This window comes from Taudactylus pleione, unplaced genomic scaffold, assembly GCF_031769625.1.
Source record: "Taudactylus pleione unplaced genomic scaffold, aTauple2 ptg000248l, whole genome shotgun sequence".
NCBI classification, from domain to species: domain Eukaryota; kingdom Metazoa; phylum Chordata; class Amphibia; order Anura; family Myobatrachidae; genus Taudactylus; species Taudactylus pleione.
Window position 1 is genome coordinate 3,913,411 of NW_028284650.1, and position 16,059 is coordinate 3,929,469.

Genomic DNA, 16,059 nt, shown 5'->3' on the forward strand with positions numbered 1-16,059 from the left:
TCAGCTGTCAGGATTTCGCTTCATCTGCCTGCACACTAATATTCCATGACAGTATGGGACATCACCAAAGAAAGTTATTAATCGCAGTGAACTGCGGCCTAGCATATTCACTAGTCTCAGAGACCGCTCTCCAGCTACAACTTATTGCAGAGCTCATTCCAACAAACTGTATAGATAGCACCACTGATGTGAGTCTGGAGATAAAAGGGAACCCCATTACATTCCAGAATAAGTACAGTTGGTCAGTCATCAAGTCATCAGCTGCGCTCCTCAGGGAAAGACAGGATTGTACAGGATAATAACGAGGCGTTCAGAACCTGGTAAAACTAACGTTATTATTCAACTCCTTAGCACAGGAGAGACTATCGTTTTGGAAAGTGCACCACCGCTAGTCATTCAGCTGAACTGTACAAAACAATCTATGGGGCCCCATGGTTAAAAGCAATTTATAAGCTATTGCATTGATCTCTGTTGAACACTGTAGAAATGGTAATCTGTCACTGTTATAGTCTGCTTTTAAAAGTTTGTGATGCATAAATGGTTATGCACTAGCTTTATGTTATAAAAATGAAAGTGCAAGTGTATAGGGTGCCCATTAATTTATTGCAATTAACACTTTGACACAAACCATTAAGCTAACTTATCATTAAAATAAAGACAATGACACAACTGCGTTGGATTAAAGGTCACAGCTTTTATTAATTGTAATGACCAAATTTTAATTCCAGAAGGGTGGGAAAGAAGACGCTGCCAAGAACCAGCTCTAGGCAATTGAATTTCTTAAAAAATTGGGGGATGACTAACCCCCCCTCACTATAAAGGCATAACCCACGCTGTGAAGGACTCACCACCCTTTACTATAGCACAGTATGGACACTCCAAATGGAAACGCCCTCTATCTTTCCGCAGGGGTAGGACACACCCACTGTCCCTCAAAAGGGTAAGTGCCCCACAATGACCACTTATGCCACATGTGGCTGCTGGCTAGTAGCGCCCTCCCGCCTTCCGAGCTGTGCTTAAAGTTACTAAAAGAATTAGTAAGACAAACAAAAGGCTGAAACAAATTCAAATGTCCCCTAAAATAGCTCCCTTAAAGGTATACAACAGAAACCTTACCCATAGGCTAACTCTTTTAAGAAAAACCCAACAAAGAATCTACCCAGCAACAGGTTCCTGACCACTAACCAATTACAAAAAATGAGACCTCTTATATAGCATCATGCCTATACAGCCCTCAGCTGATCTAAGTGCATTTGTCTGCTTACTAACCAGAAGTTCTTTCACTTCTGCCAGTGAAGACGACTGAGCCGAGTTCTGGTTGTCTCCAGTAAAAGTTATTGTCTAAAGGAAACTGTATCATTCATATTGTGTATGAAAACTGTGAAAGTAAACATGAAAGTTTGATGTACAGGTTAGGAACTTTTCTCAGTTGCATCTAGAAGTAAACCCTGAATCAATAATTATTTCAGAAGAAAAAGTGGTCTGTTGGAGAGTCTACCTCTTTACCACTCTAGAAAAATAGAGATACCTGTAACAGTCAGTCCATTAATTTATCCAGATCCGGTAAGAGACATACCACTGGGCCTATCCATGCTTACCTTTGTTCGAAGACATACACTAGACATACACCTGAGTGTCACAATAGTTTTGACAATTAGTCCACTGTTCCGTTGATGTACCTTCCAAATCTACAGATTTAGGAGGAACAGTCCTGATTCAAGGGCCTGTCCTGACCGCCAAGACTGGGGGCAGCTAAGTGTTTTGGAAGTGTCAGGCACGCCTTTTGGGGGAGTGGCATGCCGCAATAGGATGTGGTCATACCCACCAGCTTAGCATAACCACTTCCTCCTGCCACAGTATGAGCTATACATTTGGGAATTGTGCATTGATATTTTACACTCAGTTGAGAATGTGGATTTCATGCAGAGGCGCTCGCAAAATGTGAGCACTCGCTCTGAATGAGGGCGGCCGCATCTATTTTCTGGCCCGGCCTCCTGGCCGCTCGCTAGGCTGTGGGTGACAACCCACAGCTTTAGCAAGCGGCCAGGTTGATGGTCGCGATGGTCAAGACCATCGCGACCATCGAGGCTTGCGAGAAGACCCTTGTGGTAGGGTCTCGTTTGCCGCAAGCCCCAGTGAACTTTCGGCTCTATTAGAGCCGGAAGCTCACCACTGACCTCACGTGAGGTCAGTGGGGCCGCCCCCAAATGGCACGCCTCAGTTTGGCAAGCCACCTCCCTGCCCCGCCTACAAAGCAGTGCGAGCTGTCGATCACCATCGACAGCCGCCCCTTTTGTAGTAAGCCCTGGAGCAAGAGAGTTTCTCTCTCGGTCCGGGGCTTGCGCAAGCGCAGTGCGGTCGCTGCGCATGCGCATGGCCTCTACATCAACCCGCTTGCGAGCGCATCGGCACTTGCGAGTGGGTCTGAATGAGACCCTGAGTTTCATGGGAATCCTGCAGTACTTGGAACCGGTGGCATTATGGGCGGTGACACATATAAGTTATGTAGGTTATATTGCTGACTGGAACCAGTCTGACTGTTGTATAGTTTCAGGCAGCCACAGACCCTATAATTTACATGTGTGATTTAAATTTATTTATGATAGTGCCCTATGTGTTTTAGTCATTATGGGGGCAATTCAGTTCTCGGCGATGTGCCACTGCTGTGCTTGGTTGCACCGTATATTACAGTAAATACCCAGCAATGCAGTGTCCCCGCCATTTTCCATTTATCTTCCACAGCTGGAGAAGAGTGTTCGCCGATTTAGAGAGAAGTTTCATGGCTTTGTCCCGGTAGAGACAGCAGTGATGCTCATGAGAAGATTTGCAAACCAGCATGACCAAGTGTGTAGATGCATTATCTCATGCAAGGATGATATTAATGGTAAGTATTACCTGGCAGCACCAATGTTTACTGCTGTCTTCTGATTGATGGTGTTCTGTATTGTTTTACATGTTTGCCACAATCTGTCACATGACACAAAAGACTACCCCTTTTCCCTGCAGATGCTACCTCTTGTCCCTGTACACGGACTCAGGCTTCCGACCCCTGTCCCCATAGATGGACTCGGGTTGCCACCCCCTGTCCCCGCAGACGGACTTGTACTGCCGTCCCCTGTCCCACCAGACGGACTTATACTGCCGCCCCTTGTACCCGCAGACAGACTTGTGCTGCCGCCCCTGTACCCACAGACGGACTCATACTGCCGCCCGTGTATCCACAGACAAACTTGTACTGCCGCCCATGTACCCACAGATGAACTCGGGCTGTTGCCCCATGTCACCACAGACGGACTTGTACAGCCGCCCCCTGTCCCTGGCACCCCGTCCTCCGCAGATGGACTGGTACTGCCACCCCCTGTCCCTGCAGACCGACTGGTACTGCCAACCCCTGTCCCCACAGACAGACTCGTACTACTGCCCCCTGTCCCTGCAGATGGACCCGTAATGCTGCCCCATGTCCCTGCAGACAGGCTTGTACTGTCGCCTCCTGTCCCCGCAAATGGACTTGTACTGCCTCCCCATGCCCCCACAGACGGAATTGGACAGTCGTCCCATGTCTCCACAGACGGACTTGTACTGCTGCCCTCTGTCCTCGCAGATGGACTCATAATGCCGCCCCTTGTCCCTGCAGACTGACTTGTACTGCCCCCCCTTTGGTAGATTGACGTGTACTGCCGCCTTATTACCCCGCAGAAAGACTTGGACTGTCATCCCATGTCTTCACAGACTGACACGGGCTGCCGCCTCCTGCTCCCGCAGACGGGCTCAGTCTGCTGCCCCCTGCTCCTGCAGACTATCTCTGGCTGCTGCCCTCTTTCCCCGCAGACGAACTCAGGCTGCCAACCCCTGTCCCAAGAATTACACCTGCTTAGTGGAGAGGCAACTGAAATGCATGGGACCCTTGATGCCTATTCTGCCTCCCTTCTCCCAGGAGCTTTTGTGTTCACCTGACAATTTAGCTTGTCTAGATCCCATGGACTGTTGCCATTACAAGTCTTACCTCACTGTACAGTACTTGATCTCACACTGAGTTGTCTGTTTATACTGTAGACTTGGATCCGGAGGAAAGGAATGAGTTACATCAGGACAGGGTGGCGATGGTAAGACCTGTGTCACTCATTGTTTTCATGCTCCAGTTTTAAAGTTTTATACCAGTTCTTTGCTTGTGACTGTGGGAAGCATTTACTTTAGTGTAAAAGGGAACATGTGCATTAACCTAGAACAAATGATCAGACATTTTAACTTCTTCAAATGTCACTAATTAAATTATGTTCAAATTCACCCTCTGGTATGGGATTGGCATGGATCGGCCTATCAGGATGGCGTCATTTCCAGGAAAGGGTTATACCCTAATGGATAGGGGTGGTTTATACAGGGCAGAATAGGGCAATGCAGGACAGGCACTCTTGTGCACATTGTAACTTTCTCACATGGAAAAATGGCATTTTGTTTTCCATCATGTTCATTTATAGGTGCACTTCTGTAACCGGAAGCCGTCACACAAGGCTTTTTTACAGGGGCAGTTCCCAAATGTGGATTTTTGGTGTCACAGCACCGTTTGCAGTTAGTATTCCATCTCCTTTGTCTATTGAGAACCACGTTTATGGATGACCAATTTGGACAGATTCAGTAACCAGATCGCATTAGGCACTGTTTATACATTTACCCAGCTACACACGTGACCAGCTTCATCTGCCAGCCATGATTTATGATGATCTTATAGATATTGGATGGGGTATTAATTGGGGCAGACTGCTTGTCACATCAGTGGTGGTTTTGGGCCAAATTGACAATAATACTAGAGCCAGTGTTGGAGTGCATTATTTGGCTAGTTGGCTAGTCGGCGGGTTATTACATTGTGTAGGTTAGCTAGAACGCACATGTAACTAGATTATGTTAGTTGTATTGATATGTTCTATTGTGGAACAAATTTTCAACGTAAATTATTGTTTCTTCAGTACATAAGTATGTACAGATCATGAAATATAACTATGAGAGTAGTTGTAAAAAATGCCCTATGCTGTTGTATTAATTATGTAACCATAAGCTACATTTGTGGTTCTTAAAGAGGGAACAGTGCAGAAGAAGAGCTGTGTGGAGATGTATCAAGCCTTGGAAATAAAATGGAGAAGTTGTGCAAAGCAACCAATCAGCTTCTAGCTCATTTATATAGCACAGTCTGTGAAATAACATTTCGGCGCTGATTGGTTGTTTTGGGCAAATTTTCCACTTCTCCCTCTTAGATTTGTTTTGTATCTTTGGAATTCTAAAGGCTACAGGTGGATTAAGATGGGCGGTATGAACAGTGGTGCGTTACCTGCAGAAGTGAGCATATCGCTCATTCCCTTTCTGACAGGTTGTAGTGAGAGCTGAGCGCTCCTCAACCCATCGCACAAGAGGGATTGCGCTCTGAAGACGTTACACGCAAAATTGTTTAATCAACAATCGCACCTGTGTTTTCCATATGTTCTCTCCGCCATCATTGCATGCAGTGTCATCACAGCGTTTTCCCGTCACTACAACCTGGGGAGCGCTACTAATGCTGGAACGGTAATAGTGATCGCAGCACGTATCTGACACTGCCGGCTTGTGGCCATAAACGTATAATAAAATTACACTTGTCTGACTTTCAGAATGTCATCAACAAAATGAAGAAGGACAGTGAAGTACCAAAGGTAATAGTGACGTATTCAAATAAATATGTTGTGTTTATGTGCATGGTTTAACGTTGTCTGGAAATTAGATTAAAGTTGTGCTGTTTATTTGTGACTGAGGTTGGGTCCTGCTTTATGTCCGTACAAGAAAGCCGGGGATAAAGCTGAGTTCCTGGCGGTTGGGGTGCCGGCGCACAGAATGTCAATGCCAGCATCCCAACCGCCAGCATCCCGACTGTAAGTATTGAGGTTATGGGGAGGATTAGGGCTAGGCACTAAGGGGAGGGTTAGGTTTAGGCTGTGGTTGGGGGGGCTGGGGGGCAGCATCCCGCCGGTAAGTATTGAGGTTATGGGGGTTAGGCACTAAGGGGAGGGTTAGGTTTAGGCTGTGGTTGGGGGGGCTGGGGGGCAGCATCCAGACGGTAAGTATTGAGGTTATGGGGAGGATTAGGGTTAGGCACTAAGGGAGGGTTAGGTTTAGGCTGGGGGGCAGGGGGGGGGGCAGGACATTTAGGGTTAGGCTGCGGGAAGGGTTAGGATACTTACCGACAGGTGTTGGTATCCTAACCCCTGTTGGGATGCCAGCGTCGGGATTCTGAGTGCCGGTATCCCATACCCAACCCCAAAACTAAGAGGGACAAGTGTCTCCTTTCATGAGTTGCTCCATATGGGCGTACGAATTCTCTGTGGAACGCTAGCTGCTGTGGAGCTACACATGCCAGCATGACCTGCCACAGTTTTTCTATTAGGGCATGGTAAATCTGTGACATGGCATGCTGGGATGTGTAGTTCCATAGCAGCTGGATGGTTGCATGTCGAATACCCTTGCACTATAATATTTAAACCCACTCAGCATATTACACTTTCTATATATTTTTGTTTGTTTTCCTTGCTTACCGCTGTCTTTGTGTTAAATGCCTCAATATAGTAAAATGTTCTGTGTCTATCTCTTTGCAGAATTTGAGTGCAGACAAAGATATAAAGGTATTTACTCATAACTTTATAATAGCCAGATGTCATTAACATGAAGATAAAGATATTTTATTTATTCACAATTACTATGCTGTTATTCTCTAGAATGTATAATCTATCTACATGTGGGCACTTTATGACAGAGAATAGTGAGGTGGATGAGGCAGCAGACTAGTTGTCTGCGGACAAGGTTTTGGGGCTCGTCCTCTGAAAATACATTGTTCACTGGTAAAGGGGAGGGGGGCATGAGGAGTAAAAAAAACAATAATTTTTAATGGCATTTTTGTTTTAATGGAAACCTACATGTAGTATTCTGCTGTTTGCAATATTGGAAAGGTGAACTAATGCCGAAGTAAGAACCATAAAGTATTTCTTTGTGTTCTCTATAAGAAAAAAAATGAAATAGGGCAGACAACTTTAGATGTAGTTAGGGTAGATATTTGATGGAGTGTCGGCTTCATGTGACCTTTCATTTAGTTTTAAACAGTCATTGTAGATGAATTTTAGAAGATATTTAACTCCTTTATTAGAATGATTATTTATTTGTAAATTGAAACCCCGCACCAGCAACTGCCTAATCAGAATTCTACAATGTGATGTGTTGTGTGTGCTGGGAGTAGGGGTTTATAGGACATAATCGTTTTCTACATTTCTCATGTGATTACATTTTACAAACACATTTAAAAGATGATAATAGTAACACTTTTGAGGAATGCATGTCACAGGAATAGTACCATGTAAAGCTGGGTACACACTAAACGATGTGTAGCACAATGTCGTTCCTGGTGGGACCCAGCGGGGGTGCCGGCATCGGCAAATGCATACATACTTGCTGGCAGCAACGGAACGTCGGGAGCCATGCTGCATTTGGCACAATGGACGATGTCGCTGATGACGGGATCGTGCATCGTCGGCGACATAGCGGGTACACACTGGCCGATGTGGACGAGATCGGGCGACATATCGTCTAGTGTGTACCCAGCTTGTTACTTGTAGGGAAAACTGACCTTTGTATTCCTTTCCCAGGACCTGGCAGTGAAAATGAAGCACCTGCCCCTTACAGAGAAGAATTTGAAGATGTTTAACAATGCTTCTGAAAACCAGATCCCCTCTAACGACCGTCAGTTTGCATGCAAGGAGTGCGATAAGATGTGGTGGCGAAGGGTTCCGCAGAGGAAAGAGGTTGGTGGATCAAATGCAACTGGTAGTGAAGAATATGAACCAGGCGGCTGTATGGGGTCTCCTTATTAATAAGTTAACTGCGCGGTCAGCTGGGTTTTCACGGTCACCGTCCCGCTCTCTCCTTGCTGTTAAAGGAGAAATCCGTTGTACACATGTGCAGAACGGATTTTCTCCAGGCCACCGGCTGAGATGTAGCGGTCTGTGACATCACTATTACATTTGCACTCCAGAATGCCATGTGATCAGCACTCTGAGGCTCATGCACTTGTAGCAAAAGTGTGGGGAGGGGAACTGAGCATATTAGGCTGCTCTGTTAGCTGCAGCAGACGGGACCTATAAACAATCTCCCCTGACACACGTTCCGATGCAATGCCATGGTGTTGGCAGTGCCACTAAGGGAGATCTATTGGTACTGAATGGGAGTGGTGCTTAGTGCCCCATAAAGGTTTATCAGCCCTGGGTAGGAATGGGGGTACTAGGCATATATAGCGACACATGGCAGAGAAGGTTGGTGTAGTGCCACAGTGGGGTCTGTAGACACTTGAGGTTGATGGTTATGCCACTGGGTATCTATAATATATATATATATATATAGGGGTAGCAGGCAGTGCCACTGAGAATCTGTTGCCGCCAGGGGATCTATTGCCACTGGGGTGGTTGGAGGAACTGTAACAGTGGGGGTACATGGCCACAGTGGGGGGAGGGGGTGAAGGGATGCGAGACATCCACTAGGATTTTTTTTTTCAATAAAATATATAAAAACATTCTTAAATTAATTAAATTAATTTAAAAAAAAGCTCAGTTCCTGAGCTTTTGTTGGGAAAAACAGAAGTCAGCTAAGTGGGTAAAGAAGATGGCGTTTGTTACATAGCCAACTCAAAGGCCCCAGATGGGCACATAAAGCCATGGACAGCATATGGATGTGAGTTCCATTGTTGCTTCTTTATTTCCCATACCAGGTGTCAAGGTGCCACAACTGTCGTAGAAGATATGATCCCGTTCCTTATAATAAGATGTGGGGGAATGCAGAGTTCCACTGCCAGGCCTGCGGTCATACGTTCAAGTAAAGCGCAAAGAACTCCTATATTTCTTTCCAGTCTCTAACTGTCCCCATACTACACTGTACTGTATATATGAGGCCAGATTGAAAGGTGGACGCAATGGGAACATTTGCACAGTTCAGCGATTATTTGCTAGAGCGTATGCGCGAAAAGTCCTGAAAACCCCTATGGCGCATGCGTCACCCTGAGTGTAAAGGGGGGTATCCACTACGCGACATGAAAGTCTGAACGTCATTCAGTGAAGGAGCCCGATCTCCTATTTCAGAACATGCCGAACCTGACGAGCGTCATCAGGTTGACGGCAATGTTCTGTAGATAGTCGGGGTCGGCAAGGACCCAGCGTGCACGCGCATCGCTGGTCCTTGCCGGCTATCCATTAGCAGACTTTCCTAACAATCCGACCAAAACCTCCTGGTTTTGGGCGCATCGTGCAGATAGTCTGCTAATTGATAGGCCCCTTAAGGCTCCTTGCACACATTCCAATCTGCTAGGCAATACCACGGGCGTTCCTGGGCAGTGACTGGGAGATGGCCTGAAGTGAACACAATAAAAAATCTATCTCATGGGCATTATGGGTGTGTTCCGGGCGTGTTCTCAAACACAGAGCCTCAGCCATAGACGCCATGTTCAGTGGAATTTCAGGAGACAGTGTAGAGTTCTACTGTCTACAGCATGGAAAGTGGGCGTCCCAGGGCTTGCACATTCCGGCACACTGGTACACAAGGGGAAGGCTGAAACTAGCAATTGCATATTATTACTGTTACAACATCGCAGTTACGGCGGCATTAGCGTCCACCTCTGAATCAGGCCTATAATCTTCCTTTGTCTTTTATTTTTTGTCATCATTTATTTATTAGATATATATCGTCATTTTTTTAATTTTACAAACGCACTTTTTCCCCCCTATCTAAATGCACATTTCTTTTGTTTTTGCGTCAGTGGACTTGCGCAGATGGGGAATGCATCTCCGTGTTACACGTGCAACATTCCCGTCTTGCCCGCTCGTATACTTCCTCGACGCCGCTACAATGGACCGCGGAACCGCAATCTTCATAGCTGCTTTGCAGAGGACTGTTACAATCGAAGAGGTAAATAGACAGGGGGAGGGGAAGTAGAATGAGAAGAGGCCAGGTAGAGAATACTGGTATCAATGTGGTGTTGAAGTCACTTGATAATCTGAAAGATGTTAGGTCAGAAAGAAGTCGGTAATGGGAAGAAGGACAAATGTATAGGGTTTAGCAGATAAAAGGGACCTTGATAGGACTGAGACAAGGAGAAAGATGTGGGACAGACCTTAAAGCATGATGGTTGACCTCTCTTTTTTCGTCTTCATACAGAACCATTCATTCCCGGCATGCAATGTGTCCACCCTAAAAGCAGGTCCAAAAACCATCATCCCAGAGTGTTGTACCCCAGTTCCTTACATGTGAGCACGGGATCCACCGTGGCTACCTGCCTGAGTCAGGGCAGCCTGACCCAGTGTGATCTTGAAGACCTGATCTTGGACGACATAAAGGAGACAGACGAAGAAGAGAGCGATGACGACAGTTAGAATCAGTTGTCGAACTCCCAAAGGTCCGTATGGACTGTACGTACCCGCTCAGTTGTTCTGAATGAATAACCGGCTTTCTGGTGGGCATTCGGAAATGTTACGTGGATAAAACTGACCTTTCATTTAGGGTATTGTCGAATTAGGTGAATCAAACTAAAACGTTAGGAGTTAAGTTAAGCAAATGTTTAGTTTTAAAGAAAAATGCTAGTGCCTTATTGCGCCTTGGATTATGTAGTCACACAATTACATTGTTTCTTCTCCTGTTGCCTTGATAACAATTTCTTGTATTCCGCCTACAGTACCTAGCACTTCTCTAGCACCTTCCATTATGACATTTTCCCTTCTGTTCTTCCATGTTTGATCAAATGCTTCTCTGTGTCCCTTTGAGAGTAACAGACAGATGTATTTGGCTGTTGCGTTATTGTATAATGTTCCATCGCCATTCTGCATCACTTTCTACATGTTGCGAAAAAACCTGTGTCCGTAGTTTTGGAAAATAAATTTTTATAGAAAATAAAAGCTTTGGACCAAACCTTTTCCTGTTTCATTCTATGCTAACATACTATGGGGGAAAGCTATCATATCTTCTGAAGTAGAGAAGTGGGGCTTTTACCCATTGCACCAGCTTCTAGCTATTATCTGGTACATTCTATAAAATGAAGCCACAATCTGATTGGTTGCTATGGATAACATTTCCACTTGTCCTCTATAGAAGGTTGGATAAATCCCCCCCCCTATAAATCTGTGCCAAACACTTTATTGATGGTAGTGTAGAGGTATTGAGGGGAAAAAGAGAAACACCAGGGGAAAAGAGACACCAAGCATATTGCAAGGGTTTCCCAACAGGAGTGGCTCTTGTATCAATGAAACAAATATCATGGTCTGGTTCATATAAGACCGCTGGTTGTCTGTAATTAGCATGACAGCTAATGACCCCTAAGCAACTGTGTCTAATAAGGTGATATCTCTACGGACCTCAGGGAGCAAAACCTCAGCAAAGAGCTACAATGGGCAGGAGCACATATTCCAGGATTGTGATGGCTGCATTGATTCATACCGCTAATCCAGCCAAGAACGGCAAATTAGTCTGTGTAGTGAACAGCCCGGTTTTTTTTTAACTTGACTCCAACCACAGAAGTGGACCAATGGTTTGAGTAGTATGACACCAATTTTTCCCATAAGTCCATGGCCTTCCCTACCATATAAAAGCCTAATCCATCATTTATTGGCTATCCTAGAAGTTACTGCTCTATGCCACCACACATGACTGTAACTTATATTGGTGTTTCCATTTTTCATCCACTACCTATATCTATTAATAGAAACATGTTTTAGGCCTCACTGCCGATTATATAGTGTTATGGTTTGAAGGGATGTGGATCTCATTGCAAGCAGGTTGTCTGCTAGTGACATCTTCATTACATGGTGAAACATGTTCAATGTAAAGACACTTAACAAAAATGGATAGTTATACAGATCAGTGTACAGGTACTCATTATCTTTATACAGTGATGATCACAGTGTATAAATATGCATTATTATACAGCAAGGTGTCCATTATTAATATACAAATAGTCAACATTACAATAGAACACAGCTAACAGCCTTTGACAATTCATGGTCTATACGAGACATTTTGCATCTTGAATATGCAGTAATATTCTGGGCACCAATTCACAAGGATGTCCTAGAACAGGTGATAAAGGACAGAATAAAACCCTAAAATACAAGGTTACCTTATACCAATGGTTCCCATGGGATCGGTATGAAATCCACCGGATGGTGGCCCGGCGGATGTTATACCGATGCTGGAAAGCAGAACAGCAGGATCCCGACTAAGGTAAGTCTCTAACTATTCCTAACCCCCCCCCCCCCTCCCCTAAACCCTAACCCTCCCATCGGGGTGTCTAACCCTAACCTCCCATAAGTGCCTAAACCTAACCTCCCCGCAGCCTAAACCTAACACTTGGGGGGTAGGGGTACCTAACCCTAACCTCCCCCCAGGGGTGCCTAATCCTCTCTTCCCCTAGCCTAACCCTAACTCTCCAGGGGGGATGCCTAACCCTAAGTCCCCCCCAGGAGCCCTTAACCTAACCCTCCCTTCCCCCACGGCTGTCTGCATTGGTCCCCTGCCGGGATTTCAGTCGGGAAGCTGGCGGTCGGCATTTCGACCTCCGGCTTCTTGACTGCATCCCGTTCCTATACTGTATGCCATGGGCTGGTGGTCCAGGAAGAAATTATGGCTAATGTGATAGGTAAAACCAGTTAAGCGGCTGCCAATCATAAAATATGTGGACAAACAATAATAACCCTGTCCATCACCACAAAACTGACCCTAAGGATGACAGGGAGGGACAATTTACTTAATTTAATAATTTTTGCTAAATTTCCCATTAAAAAACTTTTGGCCTAGGGGTGCAGTGAAACAAATGCTGACGGGGGCATGAGTCAAAAAAGTTTGGGAAACAATAGTTTATACAATGAGAAGTACCCATAATATTCACAAATATATGTGTAAAAAAATTAGAGGGAAAAATATAAAACCTTCTAAAGAGTGGAGAAGTTGCCCACAACAACCAATCCGCTTCTAGCTAGCTTTTATCAACTGCATTCTATAAAATGAAAGCTAGCTATAAGCGGATTGGTTGTTGTGGGCAACTTCTCCACTCTTTAGAAGGTTTTATATTTTTCCCTCTAAATCTTTGGGATATTTGCTTGAACATTCTTTAATAAGGGATAAGGAATGTGAGATACAACTATTTACACTCCAGAAGAAAGATTTGACCCTTGAATATAACATACTTATTTACCCATAGTAAAACAAAAGCCACTGCAACCCATTCAGCATGATGTATTTGTAGATGACATGGTATTTAATGTACAGCCAAAGGGGTTCTTTACTGTAAGGGCAGTAAAACTACATGGAATGCATTCTGGATCAGCAGAGACTGTAGATAAACTTAAAAAAAAAATCTATATATATATAAAATACATATAATGTGATTTGATGCACTCAAATTGGTAATATGGTGCCTGGAAGAGTTTAAATGTTTTGGGCAAATTTAGAATGTTTCATGTATATTTATTTACTTATGTTATTTACTTCTTTGTCCATCCGGATCGGCAGAACAGTGACTTTGAGAAAGAAGGGTTGAACTTGCTGGATATAGCAGCTCTCTCAGCTAATGATGTAATACGAGTCGCTATTTGTTGGGTTTTATTAGCATGGAGACCTTCTTCAGAGAGTAGGCGCCACCACGGAATTCAGCCCAGTATACTCCATCCTGGTAGCGGCTGCGGTAATGACCTCCACGGTACCACACCCCGTTGAGGTTGGAGTGGGCGCACATATTGTACCACCAGCCACCTTTCTGAAACACAGCACAGTTACCTTCGGAAAGACAACAGAGAGAAGTGGTTAGAATATTTTTTTTCCCTGTCAATGCAGGTTTTAGCCAAAGTCAAAATATGACAATAAGTAACAATAAACTCTTTAAGGCCTCACAGTCATTTTTCTCCTTTTTTCACTGTTCTAAGTTCTTTAGTGTTGGGGTATCTGTGCCTGGATTTCAGTTCCCTTAAGGCAGGGGTTCCCAACCACGGTCCTCGAGGCACACTAACAGCCCAGGTTTTAAGGATAGCCATAGTTGAGAACAGGTGACTTAATTAGTACCTCAGTTTTTTGATTTAACCATGATTTAACCATCTGTGCTTAAGCATGGATATCACTAAAACCAGGACTGATAGTGTGCCTTGAGGACCGAGGTTGGGAATCACTGCCTTAAGGTGTCTGATTTTCTGAATTACAGAAGCCCAATTGAGATGTGCAGGTGACAGGCTGGGAGAGAGGACCATATGGAGACAGGAGGGAAGCCCTATCCCACAGGACTGGAATCCACCAGAGTGGGAAACTCCGAGGGGAGCTGAGTGTTGAACCTGGAGTGTAGCCAGATGGGTCTGGAGTGTAGCCAGTATGTAACTTGCAAAAGGCAGATAAGAAGAGACAGATGTGGGGATATAGGGCCTGATTCAGAGATGGACACACTTGCTGTCGCGACTGTGTCATTTTTCTTATTGTTTGTGCGAAAATATACAAATGTTGCAGGCATCGGCTTTGTATTTAGACACCCCCGGCACTTTGCAAAGCTGCCGCTTGTGTACAAGGACACAACTAATGGACACACATTGGCTCAATGACAGAGCATTAACTGTGTACGGTATGGCAGACACAGGCTGTGACATGCTTCCAAAATGATCGCGACACGCCTGCATTTGAATTACCCCCCCTTAGTTACCGCCCACAAACTGTTCCTGACTGTCAATCAGTTTGCAAATGAATCCTCTCTGTGACCGTCATCGCAAGACTGTCGCAGCACCTGTGCAGTGCGACTCCAACATATTGCATAGTAGAGAAATCATTGCCCATTAGCGGAAACATTGGCATTGCGTCCATCACTGAATTGGGCCCAGAACTCACGTGAGGGGCTGTGGATCTGCAGAGAAGGAGCAGGCACAGAGTAGTGGTAAGCGTGTTAGCTGCTCCATGGCTTGTATGAATATTAAAACCCAAAAAAAGTCAACCGATTTGTCTGAGCAACGAATGACACACATTGTCCCAAATTGTAGGGATAGATAATGAGAATACCACCCAAACATATATTAAAGAGGTTGATCAAAGTAGATATCTTAATCACAGGAGTAATCATCTAAAAATTTGGAAAGAAAACATTCCAAAGGGACAGTTTCTTCGGATTAAAATAAACTGTTCTAGACCTGAAGATTATGAGAGACAAGTGAGGTCCCTTTATCAGTCCTTTCTGTAACAGGGTTACCCAACACAGTAAAGAAGTTAATAGGCTAGATAGGGACACTGTTATACAAGGGAAGAAAGAAAAAGAAGGGAACAATGATAGAACAATGGCGTTTGTCACCACTTGTAATTCCTATACGAAGGACTTAAGAAGGATAATTAAGAAGAAAAATCTTCCCTTAAATAGGATGCCCACATAGGTCCCTCTATTGTACCTGAAGAATCAGTGATTTTAAGAAGGTCAGAGAACCTAAAATCTAAATTATCCACAAGCCATTTTAGGAGATCAGAGATTAAACAAGTAGACACCTTAAATTGGCTTCCTCCGAAACCACAAGGATTCTACAAATGCACTACATGCAAACACACTGAAAGGAGAAGCGCTAATATAGATCATTTGTGTCCAATGAACAATTTGTAATAAAAGATTTCCTTATCTGCAGATCATCGTTTATCTATGTGGTGGAATGTGGATGCAGCCTGCAATATGTGGGCTGCACCACTAGACCACTGCATGTTAGGTTTATGGAGCACAGCAGAAATATCCTGAAATAACTAGGAACACACTTTCTTTCGAAGCACATAGCCTACTGCTAAGGAGAATCACTAGATAGAATTAAACTGAAAACTATAAATTATGTTACTCCCACTAAAAGGGGGGCGGGGGGACAGGTTCAGTGCCTTATGCAAACTCGAGGCTTACTGGATTTTTCGTCTAAAAACCATGATACCCAGAGCCGGATTAAAGGGGGGGCGACAGGGGCGATCATCACTGGGCCCCCACACCTGAAGGGCCCCCACACCCAGCCATCGGGGTTAAAGTGA

General features: G+C 44.7%; 2 protein-coding genes across 2 annotated transcripts in view; one reads left to right on the forward strand and one right to left on the reverse strand.

Annotated features, from left to right (window-relative positions):
* The window catches only part of SHFL (shiftless antiviral inhibitor of ribosomal frameshifting), a 28,257-nt gene extending 17,319 nt beyond the window's left edge, over positions 1 to 10,938 (forward strand). The window contains exons 2-9 of the mRNA XM_088479878.1: positions 2,743 to 2,884; positions 4,054 to 4,103; positions 5,637 to 5,678; positions 6,615 to 6,641; positions 7,656 to 7,811; positions 8,771 to 8,874; positions 9,812 to 9,960; positions 10,210 to 10,938. Coding sequence (XP_088336004.1) covers positions 2,743 to 2,884; positions 4,054 to 4,103; positions 5,637 to 5,678; positions 6,615 to 6,641; positions 7,656 to 7,811; positions 8,771 to 8,874; positions 9,812 to 9,960; positions 10,210 to 10,424 — 885 coding nt within the window. The 3' untranslated portion in view covers positions 10,425 to 10,938. The remainder of the gene's footprint in view (positions 1 to 2,742; positions 2,885 to 4,053; positions 4,104 to 5,636; positions 5,679 to 6,614; positions 6,642 to 7,655; positions 7,812 to 8,770; positions 8,875 to 9,811; positions 9,961 to 10,209) is intronic.
* Positions 10,939 to 13,119: 2,181 nt separating this feature from the next.
* ANGPTL6 (angiopoietin like 6) overlaps positions 13,120 to 16,059 on the reverse strand; it is a 31,998-nt gene continuing 29,058 nt past the window's right edge. Inside the window, exon 6 of the mRNA XM_088479993.1 lies at positions 13,120 to 13,815. Coding sequence (XP_088336119.1) covers positions 13,628 to 13,815 — 188 coding nt within the window. The 3' untranslated portion in view covers positions 13,120 to 13,627. The remainder of the gene's footprint in view (positions 13,816 to 16,059) is intronic.